This window comes from Maniola jurtina, chromosome 7 (assembly GCF_905333055.1).
Source record: "Maniola jurtina chromosome 7, ilManJurt1.1, whole genome shotgun sequence".
NCBI lineage: Eukaryota > Metazoa > Arthropoda > Insecta > Lepidoptera > Nymphalidae > Maniola > Maniola jurtina.
The window spans coordinates 1,046,324-1,055,814 of NC_060035.1; the positions used below are offsets into that span (position 1 = coordinate 1,046,324).

The 9,491-nt window shown below is 37.3% G+C and overlaps 1 protein-coding gene across 1 annotated transcript; it reads left to right on the forward strand.

The window, feature by feature from the left end:
* Window positions 1-7,403: 7,403 nt before the first annotated feature.
* Window positions 7,404-8,690, forward strand: LOC123866567. The gene is made up of 2 exons (XM_045908211.1): window positions 7,404-7,697; window positions 8,399-8,690. The coding sequence occupies exons 1-2, from the start codon at window positions 7,468-7,470 to the stop codon at window positions 8,658-8,660; spliced, it is 492 nt and encodes a 163-aa protein (XP_045764167.1). The 5' UTR covers window positions 7,404-7,467; the 3' UTR covers window positions 8,661-8,690.
* Window positions 8,691-9,491: the final 801 nt, after the last annotated feature.

Below are 9,491 nucleotides of genomic sequence, written 5' to 3' on the forward strand. Positions count from 1 at the left end.
CGAATCTTCACTCGGCTAGCGTGGTGAATTGTGGCCTAAGCCCTCTCAGCCTGAGAAAAAACTGGATCAAAGATGGATTAATGATGATGAGGATGATGTTGATGAAGCAAATAAATAAAACTTGCTTTGTTAGCGAAAGAAAAAATCGTGAGGAAACTTGCATTCAATCTTGAATTCCCCTCATGTTCTCAAAGTAGTGTAAAGTCAGCACTCAGCCAGCGTGGTTAAACTATGGCCTAATTTTATTTTTCATTCTAAAAGAAGACTCGAGTCCCTACGATGCGATGCGATGGGGTAAGATAATAATAATTGTGATATATTTTATAACTATGCAATATATTTACTTATGAGAATCAATATATTATAAACGTCTATGGTACGGCTAATAAAGCTAGTAATCAACTAATAAAGCGGGAACATAATACGGAAAATTGTTTACAAAGCCATATCGACCATGGAAGGGGTTTCCGATGGGATTAATAATTCAAGTGCGAGAGGAGCCGTACTGAATGCCGTTCCTATCAATAATTGAAGAGGAAACTAACTGTTGTGCGGACCTTACAGCTAGCAGCGAATGAGAAATACCATGTTATTACACTCCTAACTAACACTTTAGATACATCATCATCAACATCAACCCATTGCCCGCTCACTACAGAGCACGGATATTCTCTCAGAATGGTTGTACGGGGGCGGTGTGTGTGTGTGCTCGACCGTAGACTGGGCCACTGGTTGTATCTTGAAACTTCTATTTAAAGTGCAGATTTCAGAAAACTCTGTTAGTGCGATTCAGATTTGCGTGTTCTTCTTTGACTTCCGATTTAGGTACTCGTGCTGCTATCTAGTGAGAGTATCGTGAGTAGTCCAGCTTGGGATCGTGTTTCCAGTGATTGTTGATTGATTTCTTCGTATGAGTGAGAAGCACACACATCAGATGGTGATCTGATGTGTGTGCTTCTCAGAATGTGGCAACCGCCACAAGTATGAGGAGGGTTTTAGCCATAATCTATCACGCCGCGCTGGTCAAATGTGGATACACCTTTGAGAACATTATGGAGCACTCTAAGGCATACAGGTTTCCTCACGATGTTTTCCTTCACCGTCCAAACAAGTGACATTTAATTGCTCACGTAACTCCGCAAATTTAGAAATGCGTTTCCAGGATCAAATCCCTGACCTCCCGAATAGGAAACGACGTTTTAACCACTAAGCTATCACTGCTATATACAAGCGACCTGGTTCAATTATCTTTTCCTACTACCAGACCACTGCCAGCCTGTTTAAGTTTATAAAAGACATTTGTTGTTATTATTAAGAATCCCGTGGGAACTTTGAACCGGGATAAAAGTATCGTCTTTGGGATCCAAGCTATATTATCTCTGTATAATTTAAAATTTCATCTGGGTTATCATATGGGTTAAGTGGGTGGGTACGGAAAGGTAACAGACAGGCAAACAGACAGACAGCTGATGCTTTTGCATTTAGATAATAGTGAGTACAGAAAATCTATAAAATAATTGTCTGAAGCAATGCATATTTCAAATAGCAATTAGACAAGGTACCTAGCTAATTGTATTGAAATTGATATTTGCATAATTAATAAACTAATCAATCTAGAATATAAACCTAATACGCAAATCGGTTTACATAGCGACCGCACTGAAGAGGTTTACATTAGAATTAGCAATGGTCGACCGAGAGCTGTATGCTTAGTATGAGATTTAGCATCTCAACAACTTTGATAGAATTTGTAACTGAACTGACGGGGTCCTAAGAAACTCTACCCTATTTTTCCTTCGGATCTTTCTAAAGATTACATTTTAAAACAATTTCTTTAAAGTGGCACGTGTATCGTATAGCGGTAGGACCCCTTGTGATGTTGTGTCCATAATAAACCAAGAACTTTTAGAGCGTCGGAAATAATGAGTTCATCAGACTTAAACGACTTTACGGAGTTCAAGTATTGAAAATGTGTGATTGCGTATAACATCTCCCATGCATTCGGTCCGGTAAGACTATTGCCAATGCGAACTTAGTTCGAGTATTGAAGGTGTGTTGTTTGTGTATGAATATTTATTTAGCATTTGGTCTGATAAGACAAATGCTAGTTCAAGAATCAAAAGGTGTGTTCCCGCTTAGGACCGAATTAAACTATGATAGGATCATGAGACAGCCTCACAAGACAACACATTATAAAGAGCCCTACTTATTAGACGTGTGTGTGTGTATGTGTGCTCCTTCCTTCGTAAAGGAAGAAGTTGTGTAGCGGCACCATTCACCCCAATTGGCGTAAAAGAGGTTTAGAGTGAATGATGGTACGTAGCTCCACCACGCCACGTACGGTGAGCTTCTGCCTTCCCTTGGTATCCCATCGTCATACTGGGACCCTCGATAAATCAAGAGATCAATATGGCACATAAAATACCAATGAACAGTAGCTCCCCCCCCCACACACGTCATCATCCAAATAAACAGCGCAGCGTATGCAAGCATACTTTAGGAAGTGGTGCGTGCCACTTATGATCCCACGTTGCAGCCGAAGCTGAAATAGCATTTTTATAGTGGTGCCCTCCCACTACAGACCTGTAATAGGTTTCAAGGACGGGTCAGACTCACTGCGGGAATATCCACAGGCCTTAACCCAACCTTCAGTATATATGCATTAGCGTAATTTTGTATTGGTATGTTATTGATATTGAGTAACCATTGCAAGGTGGTTACGCATTCCAACGAATGTCAGAATACAAGCAGAACAGCAGTATTACCTGCCCTTTGTGGTCAGTCTTATTAAAGCACATTAGAATCATCTCAGCAAAGGATTCACAAAGCACCTAAGACACTAGGGCTCTCCTCAGTTAGGATTGACAAAGCATCAAAGGCACCAGGGTTCTCCCTCGCATAAGTTTCTTCCAACGCGCTCTGTCATATGTCAGATAGTTAGTTAATATCACCGAAAGCCATCTCAAGCAAAGATCACCGAATATCCGGAGGACACGCGGTTCTCCCCGCCTGAGCAGCCACGTCGTCAACAGTTCAAACATAAATCGCTTTTAGATCTTAGGAGGTATCGCCCCTATATAACAAATATATCTGTGTAATTAAAGTGGTCCCTTCTATTCGAGTGTTTGCTTAGAATGTTTCTCTCCAAACACCAACTTGGTCCGAGTCTCAACTCAGTATTCTTTAATATAAACTTTATGTATCGCCCCAGTACAGAATTTAAACAAATTAATTATCTCCGCGCATTACGACGTCCGTGCAGGCACCGCCCGCCGACGCAAATGCACGCGGTCCCGCTCTGATTTCGACTCTGCTCCGAGCGTTACGACGCCTGCGCACACATCGCTCGCCAACGCAATTCGGCCGCGGTCGATCGCGTCTCTGCATCACCGACATGCGAAACGGTGTTTGCCTCTTTTCGAAAATTCAAAAATTAATTTTATGTTCATATGTGTAAGCACATGTCTACAAGTATTCACTGACCTGATTTTGATAAAATTGAAGTAAAAATTTTTTTTTTTTTTTTAAATATTATTTTGTAACACTTTGGTGTAAAATGTAGAGTCGTTACAAATTCGAGCGTCCAAAGTCGAAACGTGTTACTAAAGTACAATGGACCTTAATTACTATGTTTTAAAGCTTAACTTCGTCTCTACATCCACAGCACTGGAGAGGTTTTACACTATCATTATAATTAGCAATCCTCGGCCGAGATCTGTGTGTTAGTATGAGGTTTTACATCTCACCAATGTTGATAGAAATCGAGCGTCGAAACGTGTTAAAGCAAAATGAACCTTCAAAGCTTTGTTTTAAAGCTCAAGTTCGTCTATACATCTACATCCGACGCTCTAACTGGAAACCTCGTGAAGTTAAAATCGTGGTAGGTACTGATTTTTAGGGTTCCGTAACTCCAGAGAAAAAAAGATCCCCTATTAGATCACTTGTATGTCTGTCTGTCTGTTTGTCTGTCCATCGCCCGTCTATCTCTCTGTCGTGTCTCTCAAGACCCGTCAAAAGAATCATAATCTATATTCTACTTGACGTTGACCGGGAATCATGAAATCTGGCAGGTAGCAATGTCTTAAAGTACAAGTAAAGGAAAAATCCGAAAACCATAAAATTGGGGTCACATAAAAAAATGCGTGTTATGTCTTGTACGATGGTCCGGAACCTTGCGGAACCCTTCATTTGCGAGTCCTTCTCGCACTTGACTGATTTTTCCACTTTAAATCAAGGATATAAGTCCATTTTTAACCCCCGACCCAAAAAGAGGGGTGTTATAAGTTTGACGTGTGTATCTGTGTATCTGTGTATCTGTGTATCTGTGTATCTGTGTATCTGTGTATCTGTCTGTGGCCTCGTAGCGCCTAAACGAATGAACCGATTTTAATTTAGTTTTTTTTGTTTGAAAGGTGGCTTGATCGAGAGTGTTCTTAGCTATAATCCAAAAAAATTGGTTCAGCCGTTTGGAAGTTATCAGCTCTTTTCTGGTTTTCTTATTACTTTTATCCCAGGACCACCAGAGGTTACGTATTTTCTGACACAGGAAATATGTACGATTGAGTAGTGTTAGTAAGTATTAAGAAAGCATGCCTAGCCTACGTGCTAGCTTGCTTAGACGGCCAATTTTCAGGTATCTGATAATCAAGGTACATAAAACCATTACTTACCTCACGTAAATTCTCCAAACTGATTTTTACGTATATTTTAGGCAATATCCTTAAAAATATGTCGCCAATACTCCTAGACACTTCCCGCGTCGGCCGTATTGCTTTGCAGACGCTTTAAAGCTCCCAAAATAAGTAATTACTTAACTGCACGTTAATTCTGATGCTCCATTTTTATATATGTCCACCAGACAACTATTTTAAAACCTTTTACAAGAAGACAGACCCATCCAGAGGGCCAATCATCCCCTAAATTCAATTTTAATGCCTCTGTGGGTTTGAGCGCGAGGGCATCATTATCTACGCGCATGAGACTGAGTAAGACATGTATTAGGATATATTGACTTCTCTCTCACTCTCTTATAGTTTACTTATGTCAATTAATTATTAATATTAAAAAAAATCAGCTAAAAATTAAAAAAATTGGAGAATTTACGTGAGGTAAGTAATGTTTTTATGTACCTTGATTACCTGATACCTGAAAATTGGCCGTCTAAGCAAGCTAGCAGGTCTGTAGGCATGCGTTCTTAGTACATACTAACACTACTCAATCGTCCACATTTCGTTCGTCAGAAAATACGTGACGGCTGGTGGCCCTGGGATCTTTCACTATTGTAACAGAGGTTCATAATATTATGTCAATTGGCAAATGTCAAGCTGTCAAGATGGACGTTGCCTAGATACATAATTATTTATTTGAAAATAATGTTTTGGAAAACTCCGATACTTTGGATCGTAGGCGCGGAGTTTCTAATTTATAAAATATTATAATCACAGTTAAAGCGAGAAAACATCAATTCAATTATAATATCCAACAGTCAACCAAAGGCCACGAACAATCAACCCAAACCCAAACCATAGTCAAACTATTTTTAGGGTTCAGTAGGTATAAAAATGTTGTAGCCTCTGTTGTAGTCGCGTAGGTGTGCATGTCACCATTAAATATCGTAGGAGGCGATGACCCTCCGCGCGGCTGAGGTTCCCGCATCGTAGTCGCTTTGTCGCGCAGGTTTGGATGATGCATTAGGCGCACCTTCTTTATATTTTATCTGCTTGAACTCAGCTTATTTACTTTGACAAAATACGTTTAAAATTCATCATCATCAGGATCAACCCATCGCCGGCTCACTACTGAGCACAAGTCTCCTCTCAGAATGAGAAGCTACCACACTGGCCAAGCACGTATTGGCACACCTCACGCACCTTTGAGGGAGCATTATGGCCAACTCTTAAGCATGCAGGTTTCCTGACGATGTTTTCCTTCACCCCTTCGTTGTCTGTCTGTGTGTCATCTTTCAAGAGAATCAAAACTTATAAATTGGGTACTTCCCGTTTACGTAGAATCATGAAAGGCAGGTAGCAATATCTTATAGCCCAAGCACTCTACTCCTGTGGCCCAAGTAAACAGAAAAATCCGACAACTGAATTGTCATTACATTAAAAAAAACTTGTACGGAACTCTTCATGTGTAAGGCAGACTCGCACTTGACCGGTTTTTGAAAGTTATGTCAAATAAAAATTTGACATGCAATAACAAACAAAATGAAATACAAGCCACTTTATTCCTTATTTCATCGGGTGAAAGTCGATTTCAATTTAATCGTAGGTATATCTTGAAAAGCCATGTGAAAAGCGAACTATTATACGACTACGTAAAATGGGTACATTTTTAAAGCAACGACATGTTAGAAACAGATATTTCGTTTTGGTCGTGTTAAACTATGTGAGTCATTCAGATAATTCTTGATTTAGTGATGTTCGGTCAAAAATATTTCATGGAACGTATAATTAACATAACATTGATGTTACTTTTGAAGAGATATTAGCTGCCTTATTGGATTTATATTATTATAGAAATTGGGTTTTAGAATGGCACAAATAAACGGTAATTTATGAATAAAAGTTTAAAAAGCGTGAAATAAAAATTAAATTAAAAATTTAAAAAACCCCCGACACATAAACCTCTAAAAAGTAAAAAATAATAGGTAAGTATGTATGGGCCCTTTAAGAATAGTATAAATAGTAAAGTTTTTATCCAAGCGTTCGTTGCGTCGGGGGACCGCTAAAGCACGGGCTAAAGACTATTCTTTCTACAACAGATGACTTTCATAGTTTATGATAGGTAGCGGTCCCCTGGCGCAACGAGCGCTTGGATAAAAACTTTACTATTTATACTATTCTTAAAGGGCCCATACATACTTACCTATTATTTTTTACTTTTTAGAGGTTTATGTGTCGGGGGTTTTTTAAATTTTTAATTTAATTTTTATACTTCGATGTTATTGTATTTCGACGCTCGAATTTTATCAACGTTGGCTCGATATAAAACCTGATACTAAGGCTGCAATTGAATATCGCATTTTATCAATAGTTGAAGAGGCACTAATGGTTGTGCAAACGATAAGACTATTGAGAGATATTATACGAGTTTAGTATTACCGTAGCATAATAACATTCCCTCTTTGAAAGGATAATTTTATATTAATGCATAAATATTTATTTCTAATTTAAAAAAAAAAATTATAAGCGTATAAAAGTTAATTAACGTAACTTTAATGGGAGTGCCAAAAATGGGCAGCTTCTAATTTTTTCATAGTATTAAATTTTCACCTTTGGTGGAAGTCCCAACTGACTGCCAATTGTTTTAAAATTGTCTGTCTGTTTGTAACTTATCATTTAATAAAAAATACAACGAAACTGTAGATGAAAATAATATAGTAATTGGATAAGAAAAACCAATAAAGTTTATTTATTGGTTATAAATTCAAGACGCTTATTGAATATCAAGATTGAATCTACTATGTTAGTAAAAATTCAATTATATTTTATTTTCTCATTCATTTTTCTCGCGTATAGCAGAGATATAATTTTAAAGCTGGATACAAAGCAAATAATGGACAGTATAATAATATCTGAAACTTCTGAGAAATATTTAACTAAATTAGCAGAAGTGTTTGCTAAGAAAGCTGCGGAAAGTTTTATAAAGGAAATGAGGAATAAGGAATATCTATTATCAGATTCTAGAGCTAAGTAAGTGTATATATATTTTAAAGTTATTTAGAACCCGCGACTTCATCCGCGTTGATTAAGATTTTTTGAAAATCCCGTGAGAACTCTTTTTTACACCATATTTTCTTCGTAGTTTATTCCGAAAGTAATAATACAGATTTTCACAAAAGTTTCAGAACTCTTTGATTTTTTGGGATAAAAGTTGAACCGGGACGCAAGCTACCTCTGCACTAAACATAATAAATCGTTTAAACTTTAAACGGATGGACCTTGAAGAATCCCGTGGGAACTCTTTGATTTTCCGGGATAAAATGTAGCCTTTATCCGTGCCCGGGATGTAAGCTAACTCTGTACCAAATTTCATCAAAATCGGTTAAATTGTTGAGTTGCGAAAAGCTAGTAGACAGACAGACAGATACACTTTCGAATTTATAATATTAGTTTGGATTAAAAGTATGAACAATTCTACTCGCTCACTGAGAAATATTTACTAGCCGAAACTTCTTTCATTAATAGTTTTTTTTTAATTGTAAGGAAGGCTTGTGCTTGACGACACTAACTTAGCTAACTAAGAATTTACTTGTATATGACTAGATGTTAATGTTGAAAATAAATAAAAAATAAATCAAATAAAAAATCTATGGTTAGATGAGTAGATTCAATACTATTGATTTACTCTGTCTGTATATTTTCAAAGAAAAAATATTAATGAATTTCAATAGGTCAATAACAAAGAAGCCCGTCCATTTCCGTATATCTACAACGACAAAAAAGAGTATAACCAAAGAAGAAATTTTAAGTGAAAGAGAAGCTTACAAACTTTTGGAACAATCTCCTCCGGATGGAGATCATTTGGGATGGCACTCTATTGAGGAGAGTTTAGAAACAGAAGAGCGTGAAGGGGCTAAAACAGTTCCTGTGTACGGACTGATGAAAGTTAATGGCATCTATGTACGAAGGCTGTTAGGAGTCGGTGTTATGTAAAGAACATTTAAAATAAATTTTTGACTATAATATACCTAAGCCGTTTACTATAAATGCTGTTTTGAAGGCAAATACTATAAAAGGTACTACTAAACGTGTCTGTAAGCCGTAACTGACAGACAGGTGTTCACAGTGTTCTCAGTTTTAGATGTGGCTTGCGGACTTTAGAGGGTTCTGTACCTAAGAAGTAAACAAGTGTAAATTAAAAATTTATAATACCCCCGACGATCCAAAGTATTTGAGTTTTCCAAAACATCATTTTCAAATAAATAATTATGTATTTAGGCAACGTCCATCTTGACAGCTTGACATTTGTCTATTGACATAATATTAAGAACCTAACGGTTATCTAACCTTCTTTTCTACAAGAAAACTAGAAAAGAGCTCATAACTCTTAAACGGCTGAACCAATTTTTTTAGATTATAGCTAAGAACACTCTCGATCAAGCCACCTTTCAAACAAAAAAAAACTAAATTAAAATCGGTTCATTCGTTTAGGCGCTACGATGCCACAGACAGATACACAGATACACAGATACACAGATACACAGATACACAGACACACAGATACACAGATACACACGTCAAACTTATAACACCCCTCTTTTTGGGTCGGGGGTTAAAAAGGAACTCTAATAGGATCACTTTGTTGTCTTTCGGTCTGTCCGTCTGTCGTGTCAGTCAAGAAAACCTATAGGGTACTTCTCGTTGACGTAGAGTTATAAAATTTGGCAGGTAGGTCTTATAGCACAGGTAAAGGAAAAAAAACGAACACCGTGAATTTATGGTTATATTATATTATCACAAAAAAAAAATTAAAATATGTTCACG

Excerpts from the sequence above, each read along its gene's own strand:
- LOC123866567 (XM_045908211.1), top strand. The coding sequence starts at position 7,468 with ATGTTAGTAAAAATTCAATTATATTTTATTTTCTCATTCATTTTTCTC. Across the intron at positions 7,698-8,398 it reads TTATCAGATTCTAGAGCTAA|GTCAATAACAAAGAAGCCCG; the intron begins GTAAGTGTATAT and ends GAATTTCAATAG.